This window comes from Dipodomys spectabilis, unplaced genomic scaffold (assembly GCF_019054845.1).
Source record: "Dipodomys spectabilis isolate Male_0828 unplaced genomic scaffold, ASM1905484v1 ptg000092l, whole genome shotgun sequence".
NCBI lineage: Eukaryota > Metazoa > Chordata > Mammalia > Rodentia > Heteromyidae > Dipodomys > Dipodomys spectabilis.
This window is the reverse complement of record NW_024870769.1, coordinates 9,737,922-9,760,778: the sequence shown is the minus strand read 5'-3', so window position 1 is coordinate 9,760,778 and position 22,857 is coordinate 9,737,922. Positions and strand designations below refer to the sequence as shown.

The window sequence follows — 22,857 nt, the reverse complement described above, 5'->3', positions numbered from 1 at the left end:
GCATGTGAACTATTTTTAGAATCACATAACACTCAAATGAAGGGGAGACCATAGTATACTTGTGAAAGTTAACACTGTTAATCTTTCTGTCATCCTTAAAGGGACCTTTGTCCATCTCTTTATCAGGTAACTGTTCATTGAGGGGGAAGGAATCACCTTTCAGGAACTGTAATTACTGCTCATAGCTGACATTGCTTCCAGAGGGCTCAAAATGTTTCTGTAGCCTTCTAGTCAGGGGAGGGGTTATAGAGATCAGGGAAGTTTTGGTTTAGGTCTGTCTCAGAATAGAACTAGCATGGGGGAGGGAAAAACTGGGAGAAAAGGAGGGAAGAGATAACACTGTTCAAAATAGGCCTAGCAGATCACTGAACCCATCCTGTGGTTATTTGTCTGTTGCTAGACTTCAAAATTGAACTAGACATACTAGAAGAAAGCCCACATTGGTTCCTTAACCTGTGGAGTGTGGTTGAAAAGGTCATTTGATGCCATTGAAACTGTCTTGGCCTTAGGAGAATAGTAAATCAAAAGAAAGATTTTTATTGGGGCTGGTTTTTTTTTCTCTCATTTCTTGTACTGATTCCTTTTCTTTTTCCTCTTATTAACTTTCATTTCTTTTCCCTCTTGATCTTTCTGGAAAGCTGTTCCTCCTGACCCTTCCTTTACCCTAGAACCCTAATCTTTTCTATTAACAGCTAAGCCCTCATGTCATGCTCCCCACCGCAACTTATCTCTACACCAGCATTGAGTATATTCTATTCTCTTATCTCATTACTTACCTCACAGATATCTTGCCTCATACCCTTTACCCCAAAGCACTTGGCTATCGCCCTAATATTTACCATTAAAAAAAAAAAAAGAGCCCAGCCCTGGTGTCTCACACCTGTAATTTTTGCTACTTAGGAGGCCCAGATCTGAGGACCTCAGTTCAAAACTGGCCCAGGCGGGAATGTCCATGAGACCCTTATTTCCAGTTAACCACCAGACAACTGGAAGTGGCACTTTGGCTCAAAGTGGTAGAGCACTCCCCTTTAGCTGAAGAGCTAGGGACAGTGCCCAGGCTCAGAGTTTGAGCTCCATGACTGACCAAAAAAAAAAAAGAAGAAGAAAGAAAAAGAACATATAGTGAGACTGGAGAAGTAGATAAAGCAAACAATGGTACTCTTTGGTATGTAGGATTATAAGCTCTCTAGAGCAGGATAAGGTACTAGAGATGACATTCACCTCACACCAGTGCACGAGCACATCTTACCAAACCATCAACTGTCTAGTCAACAGAAGAAATCAGGCACCAAAAGTAAATACTAAAAGGGTCTTCAAATGAGAAATACAGAAATACGAGAAATCAAGGAAGTAAAACACCCACCAGAAAGAAATCATACAACAACAAAGAAACAATTATTGTGAACCATACAACAAAGGAACAGAATGACACAGGAAATATTACACATTGGGCTCAAAGAATTTCTGATAGAAATGTTTGATGAAAAGATAAGTTCCACATGGAATTTTGTAAATACAGTGAGGTTAATCAGAGTAATGGAAGAATTCATGGAGAAGACAAAAAAGTTAAATGAATTTCAAGGGAATGCCAAGAAATTCAATGAAAATATGGCCACATAGTTTGTATGCTCTTCCCCCATGGTATAATCCCTATTGTCACTGTATTTGATTTGGGTACCCTGCATCTTATATATACATTTTTTTCTAATTTTTGGAGGGGAAGGGAAATAACAAAATGCTGAAACAAGGATACAGGTCGACCCATTGTGACAATGAGACATTACAAGACATTATGTTGAAAACAGTTTACAACTTGGGGTGGGGTGAGGAGGTAGGAGATGGGGGGGAGGAAGGATAGTAGGAGAAATACAAAGGAATGGGTAACAATGCTTGATAGGAAATGCACTGATTGTATTACTAATGTAACTGTAACCCCTCTGTACAGTATGTTTACAATGAAAATATTTTTATCTTTTTTTTTTTTTGGTCTGGTCGTAGGGCCTGAATTCTGGGCCTGGGCGCTGTCCCTCAGCTCTTCAGCTCAAGGCTAGTGCTCTACCATTTGAGCCACAGCGCCACTTCCGGCTTTTTTCTTTTTGCTTATGTGCTGAGGAATCGAACCTAGGGCCTCATGCATGCAAGGCAAGTGCTCTACCACTGAGCCACCTTCCCAGCCCAATGAAAATATTTTTAAAAAGATAGAAGAAATTCAAATAGTATAATTCCTTAGGCAAAATCAAAGTTCAGCAAAATAAAACACCAGTAAGCAGATATTTGGAAAGGGTTGGGTGGGGTCAAGGAGAAATGGGTGGACAAATGAAGAGGAAAAGAGGGGGGAGAATGCAGTCAAGTCCAATGTATATCCTAAAAAATTAAGAAGAGTGAGGGAAGGAGATGGAAGATAGAGATGATAAAGTTGAAAGGGGTGACATTGATCAAGGTATATTGTATTCAGAAAGAAACTACTTAGTTGCATGGCAAATTCTTTTGTGCAACTTCTTAAAGATAATTTAAAAATGTTCATGAAGGGTCTGGGAAAGTGCTAAGTGGTAGAGTGCGTGCCTCGCATGCCTGAGGCCTTGGGTTCGATTCCTCAGCACCACATAAGCAGAAAAGGCTAGAAGTAGCACTGTGGCTCAAGTGGTAGAACACTAGCCTTGAGCTGAAAAGCTGAGGGACAGCACCCAGGCCTAGAGTTCAGGCCCTATGCCTAACAAACAAAAACAAAAACAAAGCTCATGAAAACAAAAAAGAAGGCACAGATAAACAAATCAATAAAATAGCAATCCAGGACTTGGAAAAAAGAATCTTGACTAAAGAGATAGAAATTCTGAAAAAAGATCAAATACAAGGCAGAGTAATGAAAATAAGGTATAAAGCTTCTGCTGCATAATAGATGACATAGAGGACAGAACACAGATACAAAATTTAATGCATATCCTAAAAAATTAGAAAATTGAGGAGATTGGTGTTCATAAACTGTATGTTGGATTTTACCTCTTTTGTACAAATACTTAATGAGAATAAAAATATGTGTTGTACTCAATATTTTCAATTTAAAACCACTTTGTACAAATATTTAAAAATTTTTAATAAATTTAAGTGATTAAAAAAAGAAAGATGAAAGGATTGTGATTCCTAAGGGCATCTCTATCTCCTGTTTGGCCTGTGGAGAAGACAGATAGATCTAGCAGAATGCCAGGTAGTATCATAAACTTAACCCACTGATGATAGTGACTCCAGTTGCAACTGCTGTACCACATATGATTTTATTGCTTGAGCAAATTAATGTATCTCCCACAAACCTGCTGTAGTTAGTTATTGATTTGGCAGTTGCCTTTTTTTTCTTTCCTGTGCTTATAACTGGAGCTTGAACTCAAGGCCTCATGCTTTCATTTAGTCAGTTTTCTTGCTCAGGGCTATCATTGTACCACTTGAGCCACTCTTCTACCCTGGCTTTTTTTTTCTGATTAATTGGAATGGGAGCATTGCAGACTTTTATGCCAGGACTGCCTTCACCACCATTAGATTCTAGGTGCTAGACTTCTGAGTAGGTGGGTTTATAGATGTGGGCCATTAGTACCCAGAAAAATTGCTTTTTTTCATTATTGTTCTTCTGAAGAACTTTGCTTTCAGTTGACCCAAAACAGCAATACACTTTCATTGTCTTATCTCAGAAATAAATACATTTCTCTCCAGGCCTGTGTCATAATTCACTTCATGGGGATTTTGATTGCCTTTCCCCTCCACAAGATGTCACACTAGTCCTTTATGCTGACATTCTCATGTTAATTGGATCTAGTAAGAAATAGCAAATATACTCTAGACTTTGGCAAAACATTTTGCATGTCAAAATTCAGGATATAAGCTAAAACTTGAGGTCCTTGTAAGTGAAATATCCAGGGTCCTAATGGTATGTATTATAACAAATATATATGGCTTCTTCTACAACCAAAAAAGAATTAACATGCTTAGTGGGAAGATTTAGAATTGGGCAGCAGCATAGTCCTCATTGGGGTGTATTACTCTTGCTTGTTATTTGGCACTTTGCTTGGAAGTATAATGGTTCTTGTCCAAGTATATGCTGATTCATGGGATCCTGATCTGGTCAATCATGAGAAATATGATTGTAAAATTAATGAAAGAAATTTGGAGAAGAGGCAGGTAGAAAAACCTCTCTTGAGTAGGCAAAAATAAAGTGAAGCTATTTATGTCCTGTGGGAATGTTCACAAAAGGGTGACTAAAGCAAAGGATCACTTTTTTAGTGAGCCTCTTTGCTCAGCCACTGCCATTGGGCTCATGAACAAGTTGATCATGGTGCCACTGATGGAAGTTATGCCTGGGAACACAACAGGGGCTTCCACTCATCAAACCTATTCTATGGCCACAGAGTGCCCTGTCTCTCATTTACTAACACCAGCACTGAGCCCCCTCAGCTAAGGTAATTATCCACCAGCTTAGTGGCAGATTGTTTACACTGAACCTCTTCCATGCTGAGTCAGCTTTTTCTTCTTACTGAAATAGCACTTATTGTCTACATGCAAGTAGGTTTTACTGAACCTGCTCTACATGGTGTTTCATATTGCCCTCCTGATGAGAGAACTTACATTGACTGAAAATGAAGCATGACAGAGTGTCCTATTCATGGTTGTCCTGTAACTTACAAAAGAGTACTATGGTCTTTCAGAGATTCAGCTATAGCACCTGCAGAGTTTATTAACAACTGAGTAAGAAGAGCAAGAGGCATCTCATGACTACCAGTTAGAAGTATTCTGGAATCCTCTGTATTCTCCAATGACTGTACAACTGTTGAGGTAGACTTTATTACCACCTGAGTCAGATTGGAGAACCAAATACCCATGTGTGCATCATTTACATTGTATAATGGATTGACTCATTGCTGCCTAAGAGAAGAGTGGAAGAATAAAAATCCCTATACTATATGCTTTCTACTTGGCCTTATAACACCTCAGTGTGAAAAGTGGTAAGAGAGAAAACATCTGTAGGCCCTCTCTTAGCCCTTTGGAAGCCAATTATGGCTAATCTCAAAGTTTTTTCCCCCTGTGGTATTTGCTTTTGTAGAACAGTTATCAAGTAACTGTTGTTTTACTAAGCTGCTCTTTTTCTGATTCTTTGACTACAGAGTAGGCTTTTATTGGCTGGAGGTTGCCAAGAAAACTCAAAAGAAGTCATTATAATGTCTTTCATTGGTTATAAGGTCTCTAGCTAGATTGCCTCTTACTTGTCACCTATATGAGTTTTTTTTATGTTGGGTTTGAATATAATATCCACCATTATTAAAATTATATTAAGGAGAACATATAAGGAATATTATACCAACTGTCTTCATAATAGTGGTAAGAACCCTGTCATTTATTGTTTTGTGTGGGTATATCATGTCTGCTTGAAAAATCATTCTCTACCTCTAGTTTAGTTCTGGTTCTGAGTTACAGCTTTTGTGTTTACTGTTTGAATTACAAATGAATCTTGTTGTATATATTGTTCATGCTATTGTAAGAGTCTGCATTGTTACAGTATTTCTTTTTATTTTATAAAGAATAATGAAGGTTGATTTCCCACCCATGCCCCCCCCCCCCCCAAATGAACATCCAGTTGTTCTAGTGCTGCTGGTTGAAAAGCCTTTTCCTTACTGAATTTTGTTGACAAACTGAATTTGTATGTCTATTTCTAGATTCTCTCTGATCCTTTAGTTGTGACTTACTCCAGACTATTCTGAGGTGGGTTTTTTTGTTGCTGCTCTTTTTTTCTCTCTTTCTCTCCTTGAACTTGTTTTGCATATATGATACCACCTGAGCCACATCACAGCCCTTTTTTATTTTGTTCATTTTCAGATAAGTTCTTATTTTTGCCAGGGACCAGCCTCTTAACCATTAACCTTCTAACTCTGCTCTTGAGCAGCTAGAATTACAGGTTTGGGCTAGCAGGCCCAGCTTGGTTGTTTTTGAGATGGGATCTTGCTAACTTTTTGCCGTCTGGCCCGAAACAAGGATATTCTTTCCTTTTTTTTTTTTTTTGTCGATTGTGGGGCTTGAACTCTGGGCCTGGGCGCTGTCCCTCAGCTCTTTAGCTCAAGGCTAGTGCTCTACCACTTGAGCCACAGCGCCACTTCTGGTTTTCTGGTGGTTTATTGGAGATAGTCTCATGGACTTTCAGGCCTGGGCTGGCTTTGAACTGTGATCCTCAGATCTCAGCCTCCTGAGTAGCTAGTATTACAGACATGAGCCACCAGTGCCAGGCTGAAGATAGTCTTATCTCTGTCTTCACATAACTGAGAATCAGGCATTCTCAGCCCAGATTATACTGCTGTGATTACAACAGCTCTGTTTTAGTATACACTGGATACTATTCCATGATCACTTAAATTTCTGTTTTGATTACTTTTTACTTCTAAGTAAATACCCTGTAAGAATCTATAAAACATACTGAGATTTATATTGGAAGTGTGTAGAAAGTGTTGTTGTGATGAGAAGTGGTGTTTTAACATATTTATCCTTCCAGTTAATGAATTTATTACATTTCTTCAGTCATTTATGTCATGTTTTCCTAAACTGTGTTTCAACTTTTTCCTCATATGCATATTTTTCTAAACTTTATGTCAATTTTGTATTTAGTGTAATGTAAATATTTTTAAATGGTTACATTTGATAGTGAACAAAATAACATTTGTTGTTTATAGAATATAGTTTAGCTTTTAAATTCAATTGACAGTATTTTGATTTGATTTAACTCTTAGCATCCTGATATTCCTTTACATCCATCTTTTAAATTGTATTCCTTTACTCTGCCTTCTTTTGATTGTGCCTTTTCAAATTGATTATATTTTATAACTGTACTTCCACAATTTCTTTGTTGTTTTTGCTCTGAGGTTTCTATCTTCTGAGGAAGAATTTCTTTCTTCCTCATCTTTAAAAAATTTTTAAACTGTATAATATGACCAATGTTAAGTGAAAAAAAAGGAGGAAGAACATACAAGAGAAAAAAAAATCACATAGTACATTTTAAATACGTTAAAAACAATACCAAGAAAAGTGATTTTTTTCTTTCTTGGTATTGGTTTTAACGTATTCAAAATGTACTATGTGATTTTTTTTGTTTCTCTTGTATGTTCTTCCCCCACAGTATAACCCCTATTTTCATTGTATTTGATGTAGGTGCTTGAATCTTGTATATACATTTTTCTAATTTAGGGAGGGGAAGGGAAATAACCAAATGCTGAAATAAGGATACAGGTTGACCCATTGTAACAATGAGATGTATAAGACACTACGTTGAAAACAAACTTTACACCTGGTGGGGGAGGAGTTGGGGACATGGGGAGGGAAAGAGTGGTGGGGGAAAAAGGAAGGAGGAGATAACAATGCTTGATAGGAAATATACTCATTATCTTACTCATGTAACTAACCCCTCTGTACAGTATTTTTACAATAAAAAAAACATTAAAAAATTTAAACTTACCAGGATTTTGTTGTTGTTGTCACTGTTGGTGGTCCTTGTTCTGGGGCCTAAACTTCAGGTCTGGGAGCTGTCCCTGAGCTTTTTTGCTCAAGGCTAACATTCTATCAACTGAGCCACAGCTTCACTTAAGCTTTTTAGTGATTTATTGGGGCCATGAAGACTTTCCTACCTGGGCTGTCTTTGAACCTTGATCCTCAGATCTTAGCTTCCTGTGTAGCTAGGATTACAGATGTGAGCCACCTGTACCTGACTTTGATCAGTTTTTTTTAATTCATTTTTTTCTTTGTGGCTTGTTTTAAAGTGGTTTTGCTTTAAGTTTTAACATGTATGTGTATTTGAAATTATTTCTGAGCCTTCATGACATTTAGCTCTCATGAATTGCTTTTATGTTTGTTTTTATATTTTGTTATTTATATTTTTCTAGTTAAAATTATTTCAGAAGGCCAGTGACATTTTATCTACTTCTCACTTTTCTTTCCTTCTAACATATAAAGATTCTTTTTTCTGCTATTTTTATTCATTCAGAATTTATTTTGCCACCTATTTCTGGAGTTAATAGCTTTCATCAGTTCAAAAATATTTTTAGCCAGAATCCTTTTGAAAGTATTGTTTCCCTTTTGCCTTTCTGGGATTTCAGTTCACTGTATTTTTCATTTTCTTATTGATTTTTCTGTGTTTATTGTTCAATCTTACAGTTTTTTTTCCTTCTTATGTTTTACATTGTGAATGATTTCTTCATATATTCATTACATTTTATTTTTCTAGCTCAGTTCTCTATTGAACTTTTAATTTTATTCCATTTACTCTTTGTAGTTCACATAGGCTAACTTTCAGATATGCTGTCTGTGTTTCATGTTCTTATTTCATTTTCATATCATTTTTATAGTTGATATTCCATTATCTGGTAGTTGAATCTGGCTCTTTGTTGAACTATATACTTTATAATTCAGATTGGTATAACTATAAGGCTTTTATTTAAAAATAGCCAGTTGATCAGAGGCCAGAGTTGTACTTTGAGTCCAGACATGGGAGTGGTGCACCTATGTTGCTGACAGTGTGTTGGTCAAGACATCTGAGCCTGTGGAAGGGTCTAACAACTTTGAGGGAGTTATCTCTCTCTTGTCCCAATATCTGCACATTTAAAGGAAAAATAATTCTTTGAAAGATTTACCAGTACTTAACAGTACTCTGTTGCATTTAAATTCAAGGAGCTATCTTAATTTTTCTCAGTTGTCTATCTGTATATTATCAAAATTTGAAAGGATCAAAACAATTTGTTATATTTTCAGAATATGTCTTTCTCTTCTATATAGAGGTACATTTGGAAATACTTTATGTATAGAAATGACATCTTTTTTGTTTTTACATGGTATTTATATTCTATGAAATAGACCAAGAAACTTAGAAACTTTGTTTTGTAATGATTCTACCTTATTATTCTAAATTTATATTTATTTATAGTTAATAAACTTTTTTTATTTTAGGCTAAAACTCTCATAGAAAGATTTTTTAATCAGCAAGTAGAAGCTATTGGCAGACGTTCAGAACCATTGCCTGAAATATACTATATTGAAGGTACTCTCCAAATGGTTTGGATCAATCGCTGCTTTCCGGGATATGGAATGAATGTCCTGAAGCATCCAAAATGTCCTGAGTGCTGTGGTATGTAATGAATTGTGCTCTCATGTTTTGTATGGATGAAAATTCGCACATTTCCACTGTGCCTAAGTGAATACATACATTAATTAGTTTACTTGAAGTTGTGTGTTTAAAAAGCCTGTAGGTTAAATATGTACAAAAATAAAACTGGCCAGGGGCTAGTGGCTCAGGCATGTAATCCTAGTTACTCAGGCAGAGATCTGAGGATCGTGGTTTGAAGCCGCCCAGGCAGGAAAGTTCACAAAACTCTTACCTAAATTAACCAGCAGAAAGCTGTAAGTAGAGTTGTGACTTAGTTGGTAGAGCAAGCACTAGCCTTGAGTAGAAAATGCTAAGGGACAGCATTCAGGCCCTGAGTTCAAACACAAAAGAGAATTATAAAAAAAAATAAAAGTTGACTTCATTTTGTTCTTAGTATTAACATTATGGCAAATGTGGTTGTTAGGCAGTTGTTAGGGAATAAACACAGCTATAGATAGAAGGCACTTGATTTATTTACCCTAAGTCAAAGCAAATAATACACCTTTTAGAAACTGTTATTGGTAAGTTTGGCTCTCTTTGTGATTTTTTTTTTGGTTGGTTGTGGAGCTTGAACTCTGGGCCTGGGCACTGTCCTTCACCTCTTCAGCTCAAGGCAAGCACTCTACCACTAGCCACAGTGCCACTTCAGGTTTTCTGGTGATTTATTGGAGATAAGAGTCTCACCGACTTTCCTGCCTGAGCTGGCTTTGAACTGCAATCCTCAGCTCTCAGCCTCCTGAGTAGCTAGGATGACAGGCATGAGCCACCAGCACCCGGCCTTTTGTTTTGTTTTGAAGTAAGTACTTGAATTATTTTGTTGCAGGTTTTTTTTGTTTGTTTGTTTTGGGTTCCCCCTCCCCCGACTTGGCCATAGCACTGAAGGATCTGAACCACTCTGTCATACATTTATCTTCCAGCTTTGTTAGAGAGGCATTACTTCCATAGAGGTTGTTAAAGAAAATGAAGGAAAAAGGAAAATGCTAGACTTAATCTTCAACAGGCTAGGATTGCTTCTTTTTTTTTTTTTTTATTTTTATTTTTATTTTTATTTTTTTTAATTTAAATTTAATTTTATTTGTGAACATACTGTACAGAGGAGTTACAGTTACATGGGCAGGATAATGCGTACATTTCTTACCAAGCATTGCAGCCTCCTCCTTTGTTTACCCTTCACATCCCTTCCCAGCCTCCCCCCTCCCCCCCAATCCCAATCCTTCTCCTTCCCCCCCTCCCCCCCCCCCCCCCCCCCCCCCCCCCCCCCCCCGCACCAATGTTGTAAAGCTCGTTTTGGACATGACAACTTGTACTTCTCATTGTTGCAACAGGTCCACCTGTATCCTTAAACAACTGGTTTTTCCCCATCTCCTCCACAAGTTATACTGACATCAAATATAGTGAAAGCAGGGGTTATACTGTGGGGGAGGGACATACAAAGCAACAAAGAGATAATCTTATAAATGTGTTAGAAACACATGCATGAAAGAAAAAAACATTAAAATACACATCTAAGGGTTCATTTTCCTGACATCACATTATCTGACCTTTTCCGCTTGACTCATACATATACTAGATATTACAAATAAGGGAAACCATGGGACCTACGTTTCTTTGGGCCTGGCTTACTTCACTTAATATAATTTTTTCCCAGTTTTTCCATTTCCTAACAAATGGGGCAATGTCATTCTTTCTGATGGAGGCATAGAATTCACATAGAGCTCCCCTATGACCCAGCAATCCCACTTTTGGGCATTTACCCAAATGTTTACAAACAAGACCACACTAAAGCTACCAGCACAACTATGTTTATTGCAGCATTATTTACCATAGCTAAGATATGGAACCAACCCAGATGCCCCTCAGTAGATGAATGGATCAAGAAAATGTGGTATATATACACAATGGAATTCTAGGATTGCTTCTTGAGGCACAGCGAGGGGCATAACCTTCCTATTAGAATGAAGGTTTTACAAGGAGGTGGATTCAGATCCATCTTATATGTGTCTTAACAAGGAAACAAAAGAATAACAATCAGGCTGTAGTTACTCAAGGGTTAGGAGCAAGTACTTAGGTTAGGTCCAGAGTGGAATGTCCCATCTTACAGTGATGACCAGACCTAGGTTGGAATGGGCTGCTTGGGTAAGGCATGGGTCAAGCATGTTCATGTACACCTGGGGTTTTGCTTGACCTGGTGAAATAAGGTGAGGGTCAATCTTTCAGATGTAGTTGGTTTAAAACGCATACAGTGGACTTACTTAGTTTCTGTTATTAGAAATTGTGAAATTTTAATTCTGAAAATATTTCCAGCATAGCCAGGTGCTGGTGGCTCATGCCTGTCATCCTAGCTACTCAGGAGGCTGAGATCTGAGGATTGCGGTTCAAAGCCAGCCCGGGCAGGAAAGTCTGTGAGACTCTTATTTCCAATAAACCTCTAGAAAACCAGAAGTGGCGCTGTGGCTCAAATAGTAGAGCTCTGGCCTTGAGCTGAAGAGCTGAGGGATAGCTCTCAAGCCCAGACTTCAAGCCCCACGACCGACAAAAAAAAAAAAAAAAAAAAATTTTCAGCATAATTGACACTAAATACCATTTTCACTCGGCCTTCTCTGATTAATTTTCCTTTGTTCTATTAAGCTAGATTAAAAGCCTTTAAATTAATTGAATACTAAGTATTCTTTATACTCTAATTTGGTTAGGTTTTGCTTTGTAATTTTTCTTGTTTTTGTTATATGAAATTTGGGAAGATACACTGAAAAGGTTTCCTTAGGAAATAGACTATAAATTTAACAAATAAAACACTTATAGACACCAATTTTGTAATGCTTTTGATGATGGAAGACTACACATATCACTCTAGAATACTGCTAAAGATGAAGAAATCCTAGAAATAGAAATAAAATACAGTCTATATGCATTTATATTTGTATTCAATAAAGACAAACTAAAAATTATTAAGCATAACTTTTTCAAGTGAAATAGTAGTTTTGGACCGGTGAGGATTACAAATAGTATCACCTTTAATTAACATACATATTTATCCTGAGATGGTATTAGTAATATATCCTATACTTTTGTTGTACATAAATGTCAATTGTTAAGTAGATAAAATTGTTTTAAAATATTTTTAGACTCTAAAAATTTATCCTGTTCATATGTTCAACCTTGAGGAGCCCTTGATGTAATTTCAAGTCAAAAGATCAGAAACAACAACAAAAAAGTTTTCATGGTATTCTTTTACTTCATGTATTTAAGCTTACAGAGTTCTTTTATCACTGAGTAAGAAAACTTATTTCTTCAGATGCACAAAGCTCTGTATTCTTAATTTTAAGAATTATGTTTCTTAGAAATATAGGTTAAGTAAAAAATTATGGTCAAAGAATAGGTTTTCTCTGAATTGGTAATAGAATATATTCAAAAAATATTCTTTCAAAAGATATAAATTAACTCACAGTCCACCAAAATGAATACCAGGAAACAGGACTAGAGTGGTATGAGGAAGATCAAAAGATTGGTGGGAGAATATAGTCATAATATTCAGTGGATACCCTATGAAACTAAGAAAATTAAGGGAAAGGATTAGGTTGAGAGCGATGGGGGAGAATGAAGAAAGGAATGATATTGATCAATAGATCAAGATACATTGCATTTATAAAATGATTTGTTGAATGGTAACTTCTTTGTATAACTACTTAAAGATAATAAAAATAGAATTAAAAATATACTTGGTTTACACAAAGCAGACGTTCTAATGGGAACAACACACCTTACTGAAATTTAATGAAATACCATAAATATTTTAAAGAATTAGCAATAAAATATAGACTTCCTGGGTCAAAAATCTTACATTTAAAAAAAAAGGTTTTAGCTGTGATAGAGTAGCTTAAAGCAAGTATACACCAAAGGAGTCAGTGAACATATGAAAACTTTTGTATGGGAACTTGATTGGTGAGAAACAGAGAAGCCAAACTGAGAGTCAAATTGGGAGTCTTTATTAGAAAGCTGGTGACTGTAGGTGGACTCTAGTCTCAAAGGCCTGCAGCCCCACATACAACTTGTACAAGGCTTTTTTTTTTTTTTTTTTGGTTGGTTGTGGGGCCTGAACTCTGTGCCTGGGCGCTAACCCTCAGCTCTTCAGTTCAAGGCTAGAGCTCTATCACTTGAGCTATGGTACCACACTTCAAGCTTTTTCTGCTTATGTGGTGCTGAGGAATCGAACTCAGGGCCTCATGCATGCAAGGCAAGCACTCTACCACTGAGCTACCTTCCCAGCCTCTGTACAAAGCTTTTAAAGACAAAAAAACACAGAACTCATACAAAGCTTTTAAAGACAAAAACCACCTGTTTGGGGTAGAGACCAATTCCAACAGAAGCAGACCATATAGGGGAAATTCAGGTACAAGTAAAACTTTCTTGAGGATAAACAGCATAATATCTGTATATTCTCTGAAGCAGAGCTCTCCTAACTCTCCTAGAATAAACATCTGAAATTCAAAGCATAGCTTGTCTCATCTTTAAGCTTTTTAGAGCTGGACAGAATGCCCCTCTATACAGCAAGGCACCAGGATGGCCAGGTGTGTTACTGAGACCCAGTCTCCTTAATTCAAAACTACTTGTTCTTTGGAAGACAGGTATCAGGTCTTAAGGATTCCAAGAACATTGCTTCTGGATAGAAGGAACCTGTGGAAGTAAATAAATGATAGTAGCCATTGTATTCAGGCCATGGGACATCATATTGATGTGCTAAAATCAACAGTTGTCAACTTAGAATACTATACCTAGTGGTAATAGCTGACAAGAGTGATGGCAAAATATAAACACCTCTAAACATAACATAAGTTTTCATAGGCATGCACTAAAAGGAATAGTACAGGGAATTCTTTGGGTAGTCAGAAATGACAGAAGTATTTGTGAAGCAAGAGTGAAAGAGATGAAAGGCAATTATGCCCCACCACACAGATTGACTAAGAAAGCGAGAAAATCTTAGCCAGATATTATTCTGACAGGCAAATTATATCCAAATATATAAAGAACACAAAAATTCAATAGCAGAATAATTATTCAAAATTAATACAGATGCCACATTTTGAACACTTTAATTTTAGAGGACCATGTGATCCTGTTAGCTCTCTTTCGTAGTAATTCTGGCCACATCTGCCATATCTCCAAGGAACAATGCTTTTTTGATATTATGTACATGTTATTATTATTAAACATCACTAAACATAGTATTAAACATGTCATTTTAACTAATTGAATTTTAATGTATAAATTGAATGGTTTTAAATGCAACCATCGCTGTTACCTATTTAAAACCTTTTTCTTATTCTTTACAAATACTTTGTCAGTTAAACAGTAACTCTCCATTTTCCATGTCCTTGGCTCCTAATAATTATTCAGATTCCTTTCCATCAACTTTTCTATTCTAGGTTACTCATATAAATGAAACCATACAGTATTTATCTTGTGTGTTTAGCTCATGTATATTCAACATGTTCTGTTGGTTCTACTGAGGCACATTTAGTTGTTTCCATGTTTTGGCTATTGTGAATGGTGTTGCTATGAAACTTGGTGTTGAGATATCTTTCTGAGCCCTTTTCACATCCTTACACTTATACTTAAGAGTGGAGTTACGGGATCATGTGATAATTCTGTATGTAACCAAGCTGTTTACTATAGAAACTGTTTTATCTTAGTGCCACTAAGGCAAAGCAGTTCTGATTTCTCCGTATACTCATCAACATGATTAGTATTTTTTCTTAATATCTATGAATATAAAATAAGTGGTACCTCATTGTGGCTTAGCTTTTATTTTCCTAATGACTAGTGTATAACATCTTTGTTATACACTGTGTATATATATATATATATATATATATATATATATATATATGTTTATTAGCCATTTATGTATCTTCTTTAGAGACATTTCTATTCAAGTCTTTTGCCCAGTTTTAATATGATAATTTTTGAGTTTTAGAAGTTCTGTATACATTCTAAATTTGAAAACCCAATCAAATATCATTTTCTCCCCTTAGGTGGGGTTTTCATTAGTTCTTTTGGCAGTCCTAAAGCAGAGTTTCATGATTGCTAAGAAGGCTTTCTACCTCTTAAGCTATACCTCTAACCCCTTTTTTTGCTTTTAGTAATTTTCCGCGTAAGGTCTCAGATGTTTTTGCAAAGGCCAGCCATGACCACAGTCTTCCTCCTTAGGATTTCTACATAGATAAGATGGCATATCATCCCCCAGCTTTTTAAAGTTTAGATTTGGTTTCTCTTAACTTCTTGTGTGGGTTGTCTTCAAAACATAGTCATCCTGATCTGTGAGCCTCTGACACAGTCCGGCCTGTGGATTTGGAGGATATGAGTTTTTTTATTTTCTTGGGTTTTACTCTTTTTTTTTTTTTAATTGGTGCTTGTCCTTGTGTGCTATGCTCGAACTTTTGCGCTCAAGGTTAGTGGTCTGTCACTTGAGACAGGGCTCCCTTCCTGATTTTTGTTCATTAATTGGTGATAAGAGTCTCCACATCTGGGTTGGCTTTGAACCGTGATCCTCAGATCTTAGCCTCCTGGGTATTTCAGGCATGACCCACCAGTGCCCAGCATGGTTTTATTCTTTTCATACTATTCTAAGATTCACAAAATTGTAAATTTGATTGAATTCCAAGTTATTCTTTTCTTGTATTGCCTATGTTGTTGGTGTCTTATCCAAAAGTCTTTGCAAAATCCAGTGTCACAAAACTCTATCTAAATGTTTTCTAATTTGTAAAAGCATTAGCTGTTATCTTAGATCTATTAATTATTTTGAGATAATTTCTGTATATGATGCAATCTAAGGCTCTACCTTAGTTTATTTGCATGTAAACACCCAGTTTTCTGAGCACAATTTGTTAAAAATGTTAGCATTTACCCATGTTGAAAATCAGTAACAGTATTTGTAAGGGTTTGTTTCTGGGCCTTCTGTTCTGTCCTAGTGGTCTCTGTGTCTGTATGCTACTACCATACTATGTTAGTTCCTGTAGTATTTGTTATAAGATCATATTAAAGCTGTAGATTGCCTTGGGTAGCATCGCTATTTTTTAAATATCTCTTCTGGTTGGGCACCAGAGGCTCATGCTTATAATCCAAGCTATTCAGGAGGCTGAGTTCTGAGGATTGCAGTTTAAAATCAGTCTGGGCAGGAAAATCCATCAATTATCTCTGAATAACCATCAAAAAGCTAGATGTAGTGCTATGACCCAAGTGCTATAGCACTAGCCTTGGGCAGCAAAGCCCTTATGTCAAACCCCAGTACTGCCACCCACAAAACAAAACATTGTTTTAGCCCATGGATATGGCTCAGCTTTACCCTTATTTATGTATTTTATATTCTGTCAGCAGGATGGTAAGTGTATTCAGTTTTTTTTTTAATTTTTCCTTTTTTTTGATGGTATTATGAATGGAATTTTTTCTTAATTTTACATTTGATATTTACTACTAATATATACAAATGCAAATATTTTACACATTAATTTTATATGCCACAACATTGCTGAACTTACTAGATCTAAGAAGTTAAAAAATATATGTATATTTTGGAGCTGGATGACAAGGGTTCATTAGCTACTTAGGAGGATTGAGGTTTGAGGACAGCTTGGGAAGTAAACTTGGTTAGATTCTAGCTCCAAAATAACAACCAAAAGTCAGTGCTGAAAGTGTGGCTCAAGTGGTAGACTATCAGACAAACAAGGAAGAAGCCTGAGTTCAATCACCAGTACTACCAAAAAGCAAGTGGAAAGAATTTTGAAGATTTTTTACATAAAACTCATGCCATCTGTTCACAGATAATTGTACTTTTTTGTTGTTGTTAGATAATATTTTTTTTAGCCAGGTTGCTCTGGCAAGAATTTCTAATATCACATTGCATATTAGTGGCAAAGTATTTCCTGATCGAAGGAGAAAAAGTTTCATTCTTTCATGGTTCAGTATGGTGTTACCTCTGAGCTTTTCATTTAAGGGAGTAGTTATTTTTCTCTCAGTTCTTAGACATTTTTATCAAAAAAGGATTTTAACATTGGAAAGATAGTTTGTCTGCATCATTTTTTTCTAACTATTTTGGCTTTTCTTATATTCTGTTAATGTGATAAATACATTTTTTGGTATGTCAAACCATCCTGGCAATGAAACTATCTTGACTGTTGTATGCAATTTAATATGTTGGTGAATTTGATTTGCTAATATTTCATTGAAGAATTTTATATCAGTACAAATAATGGTTATTGGTTTATAGTTGTCTTATAAAGGTATATTTTCCTGACTTCATTGTCATGAATTTGGCCTCATTTTGAATTTGAAAATGTTCTTTCTTCAGACTGAGTGAGTTTTTAAGATGTTTATTACTTCTATGGAAGTGTGGTGGAATTCGCTAGTGAAACCATTTGGCTGGTATTTGATACCAGGTCAGTTCAAATTTTTATTTCATCATGAGCTATTTTTGGATTTTGTGTTTTAGAAATTTCATTTGAGCCCCTTCCCTTCCCTTCCCTTCCCTTCCCCTTTCCTTCCCTTCCCCTTTCCCCTCCCTTCCCCTTTCCCTTCCCTTCCCCTTTCCTTCATTTCCCCTTTCCCCTCCCTTCCCCTTCCCCTTCCCCTTTCCCTTCCCTTCCCTTTCCCTATCCCCTCCCTCCCTCCCTTCCTCTCTCTCTCCCTCCCTCCCTCCCTCCCTTCCTTCCTTCCTTCCTTCCTTCTTTCCGCCCTGTCTCAGGGCCTGGGTGCTGTACCTGAATTTTTTTATTTTTATTTTTCCTTAAGCCTACAGCTCTACCACTTCAGCCACAACTATATTTCCAGTTTTTTAAGTAGTTTATTGGAGGTAAGAGTCTCTTGGACTTTCTTGCCCAGATTGGTTGAACTACAATCTTCAGATCTCAGCCTCCTGAGTTGTTAGTATTACTGGTCGTGAGCCACCAGCACCCAGCTTGGGTTATAATATTCTTATTAGGTTTAAATATTCTTATTACTCCTTCATCTTTTTGTGCAAAATCAATAGTATAATATATTCTTTTTACTCCTCCATCTTTTTATACAAAATCAAATAGTACTGTCATCACTTACAGGTAAATTGTGAATTCAGTCATTAGAATCTTCCCTCATTTTTTAAGTCATTTTTTCTTAGGCTAGCTAATATCTGGTCAGTTTGGGGGAATTTGGGCTTTATTTTGTTTTGTTATTCGAGGACCTTTTGTTATTCTTTGTCCATGTTTAGTTTTATTGGTTTTTCTTTTCGGTCTTATAGACTTGTCAGTGCTATAAGGAAATAAATAAAAGACATGCACAACAGAAGTGAATTAAATGTTTGCAAACTATTAATTTTATAAAAATGAGTTGCTTACAAAATAACTATGAATTAATGATCAGCAGTGTCATAGGATCCAGGTTAATATTTTTTAATGAGTTAAAGATAAATGGAAAATTAGTTCATTAAAACAGTTCTATTGTAGAGAAAAATACAGTATAATTTTGATAAGTCTTAGAAAGGCAGGTGAGAACTGTATAAGGTCCTAGTAATAAATTTAAAGGAATCGGCACAACTAAGGATTACCACTTCAGTGCTTGGAAGGACTAAATATATTTGAGATGACAATTATCATTAATTTGTCTCTAAATTCAATGAAATCGAGTTATATTAGACTCGTTCATATATATTTGCATGCTAATTCACAAAGTAATTCAAAGGAGAGTAGTCAAATCAATTTTAAAAATAATATGGTAAGGGATAGTAGGAGCAAAACAAAGGAGGGGGTAACAATGTTCAACAAAAAATGTACTCATCTTACTCATGTAACTGTAACCCCTCTGTACAGCATCTTTACAATAAAGTAAAATTTAAAAATAAATAAAAATTAAAATAAGATACAAAAGTTCTAGTTATCAAAAAAATAATGTTGGAAGAATACCTCTATGTGATTAAAGTAGTTATTATAAAGCTATAATGGTCAAGGCAGTTACATTTTAGTGAAATGATAGACATACAAGGTGAATGTAGCAGAATTACACACACGTAGTCACTTGAATTGCTTGAAAAGTATTATGATGTTTAATGCACAAAGAGGAATTTGTTCATTAAATAGCACTGAATCATCAGTATATTATTATCACTATGGTAAAAATGATCATCAACTTTTATTTAACATCATGTAGAAAAATGAACTCAAAATTTGTTATAGATTTAATTGTACAGTCCAAAAATAAACGTGAAAATTTTACTGATCTTAAGAGTAGAAAAGGTTTACCTAGAACACAAATTTGTGAATTACCAAACAAATATCTAATAAAATAGATGACTTCTCCAACATTTTCTTTGAAAACAAAAAAAGCAAATAACAATGGAAGAAAATAATCGATGTACATGTACCACAAAGATACTCTGTGCGTAGTATATTGAGAACTTACTAGACAATAATTATATGATAAATAGTTCATTTAAAAATAGGAAAGATATTCAAACTGACAGTCTAATAGAAAAGGATAGACATGAGGCACTTCGGAAAATGCTCAGATATTATTTAATTAGTATAAAAAAATGAAGATTACAATGAAATCAAAATTAAAAAGCTTAAACCTAGCATGCTTTTGGAAAGATTTGAAGCAATTAGAATTTTTAAATTACTGACATGAGATAACATAGTCACGTTAGTAAATAATTTGGCTTTTAATTATATATAAAGTTAAATATAAACTTACCATATTACATCAAATCATAAGTCATCATTATTTAGATAGTCTTTTTCTGTTTAACAGTTTCTCACTATTTTTTGTTTTTTGAAGGCTTTATCAGGAGGAGTTAATTTTGCCCAGTGCTTTAAAATAATTACATAATTAAATTTTTAAAAATTTAAATCTGGGGCTGGGAAGGTGGCTTAGTGGTAGAGTGCTTGCCATGCATACATGAGGCACTGGGTTTGATTCTTCAGCACCACATAAGCAGAAAAAAAACAGACGTGGTGCTGTGGCTCAAGTGGTAAAGCCCTAGCCTTCTGCTGAAGAGCTGAGGGAAAGTGCCCAGGCACAGAGTTCAGGCCCCATGACCGACAAAAAAGCAAAAATCTAATTGGATTTTCCTAATCTTATACCAGCCTTGTATTATTACTGGGATAAATCCTGCCTGGTATTGATTCTTCCAGTTTATTATTTGATTTAGTTTGTTAATATTTACATCTTTTCATAAGGAATATTGTGTTTTTATGGTGTTTTTAGACTAAGATTAAGTTGGCTTAATGAATTTGCATGTTTTTGGGATTCTGACAGCAAGTGTGTTAAACTTACAGATCAATGTGGTATTTGTGGAATTGCGATCATTTTACTATATTAAAATGATATGAGCATTAGTGTATATGAACACACATAGAGGGTATATAGTGTATATAGTGGTATTTCATTTTTTCAGTGGTTTATACTTCTCACTTCTGAGGGGAGGGTAGTACAGTACTAGGATTACTAAGCAGGTATCTTATCACTTGAACCACTTTCAGAGTCCTTTTGTGTTGCTTAATTTGGTTACTTTTACTTTCAAGATAGGAACTTGCATTATGCCCAGGTCATCCTAGACTGTGTGATCTTCCTATTTGACTTTTCTTGTGCTGCTGGAATGACAGGTACATGCCACTGTGCCTTTCCATGTATGTACCTTGGGATGACAGGTACATACATGCCAAGTGCTCATACATTAATTGAGTTCAAGTTTTGTAATCTTATATGCCAGAGCTGAGCTCAAATCTCCTTGATCTCCGTCTCCTAAATAGCTAAGATTGCAGGCTGGTACATAGCTTTGCTGTTTTTGTTTTTGTTTTTGTTTTGATAGGAGAGGTAAATATGTAATCTTTTATTTAAACATTTAAAATTTTTTTTGTTTTGTCGGTCGTGGGGCTTGAACTCTGGGCTTGGGCGCTGTCCCTCAGCTCTTCAGCTCAAGGTGAGCGCTCTACCACTTGAGCTACAGCGCCACTTCCGGTTTTCTGGTGGTTTTTATTGGAGATAGGAGTCTCACGGTCTCTCCTGCCTGGGCTGGCTTTGAACCGCGATCCTCAGATCTCAGCCTCCTGAGTAGCTAGGATTACAGGCGTGAGCCACCAGCGCCCGGCGGTAAACATTTAAAATTTTAAAAATCACGGGCTACTGATTTCCAGGCCCCATTTCTTTTCTATTACTATTACTATTATTGTTATTATTATTATTATTATTATCTAGAGCTCTTCTATGTGGTTATTAGACTCATCTAATTATTTTACTTTGTAGATAGCTATTATATTTGCCATTATTTAGAAATATGTTTGGGTTTGTTTATTAGCCTTGTCTCTTGCTACTGCTCTAATAAATTCATGTAATTTAGGAAAATGGATTATTTTATTTTATTTTTTGGTAGAGTTTTTCTATAAAGGCATTGACTTTTAGATATTTCTTTTGCTTAAGTAAAAGCAATGTGCATATTAAAACTTCATTTAATTGCTGTTTTAGATTCATTTAATTAGATTTATTTTAATAAATAATTATTTCTCTTGTATTTAATTCAAAATAGTTTATATATTGTATGTTTTTCTAAATACAACTGGAATACCTGAAAACCTTGGGAGCAGAAATGTTTTGGATTTGGGATTTATTTCTGTACTCTGGAATATTTATATAATTATTATGAGGTATCTGGGAGTAGGACTGAAGTCTACATACAAAAATGTTTATAGTATATCATATGCATCTTATATACATGTTCGGAAGATGATTTTATACATTGTTTTAGATCTCTGAATTTTGTTTTTGACCTGCCATATGAGGTTAGAGAGGGAATTCTTCACTATGGCATCGTGTCAGTACTAAAAAATAAATTAACTTCAATTTAGAGATTCCCTACCTAAATCTTACTGTTCTTGGTTTTTATATAATCCTGTGTCACTTTAGTTAATCCAAGTGGTTTAAATGTCTCGCCATGTAGCTTTTGCTAGTGAAAGTGCCCTTGCTGACTTAAAAATGAATATTTTGTAACTTTTTAACAAATAAATGTACATGAAATGGGATAGTTGATTCAACTTTTTTTTATTTCTTGTTTATAGAACTTTCACATTGACCCATTCAGTTATATCTTTTTTTGCTTCTATTAATTTGGTTGTTTACTCTATGCTGTTTGCTCTTTATTTCCTAATAACATTGCTTATTTTGTCATTATAAAATGCCCCTTCATACTTCCAAATTACTCTTTTGCTTCAATATTGCATTCTTCAATTAGTGTAGCTAGTCTTATCCTTACTATTTATAAGCTTTTTTTCTACTCCGTTTACTTCGACCTTTATATGTATCAATTTTAGGCAGTATATTCCTGATTCTTTTGTAAAATTAATTTTTAAAGTGTGTATATCTTTTTTATTTTATTCTATTTAATTTGTCTTCCAGTCTTTTGTTGTCTTTTGATGTTGTTTTGTTCTTTTCTTTTTGCTGTTGTTGAGGACCTGAAACTTGTCAGGCAAGCTATTTTTAGCTTTTTTTTTTTTTAACTTTTTTTGTTATATTTTAATATTTTCAGATAAATCAGTTTATGAATATAATGCATAATGATTGATGTCACCTTTTTCAATGCTCTCCCCCATCCCTTCCAACCCCACCCTTCCTCTCCATTTTATTTATGATTATTATTAATACTGTACAGATGGGTTATAATTACATGAGCAAGGTAATGAGTACAT

The 22,857-nt window shown here is 35.4% G+C and overlaps 1 protein-coding gene across 1 annotated transcript in view; it reads left to right on the top strand.

Annotated features, from left to right (window-relative positions):
• LOC122112112 (zona pellucida binding protein) overlaps positions 1 to 22,857 on the top strand; it is a 115,357-nt gene that overhangs the window by 65,888 nt on the left and 26,612 nt on the right. Inside the window, exon 8 of the mRNA XM_042684964.1 lies at positions 8,962 to 9,139. Within this exon, the coding sequence (XP_042540898.1) occupies positions 8,962 to 9,139 (178 nt within the window). The remainder of the gene's footprint in view (positions 1 to 8,961; positions 9,140 to 22,857) is intronic.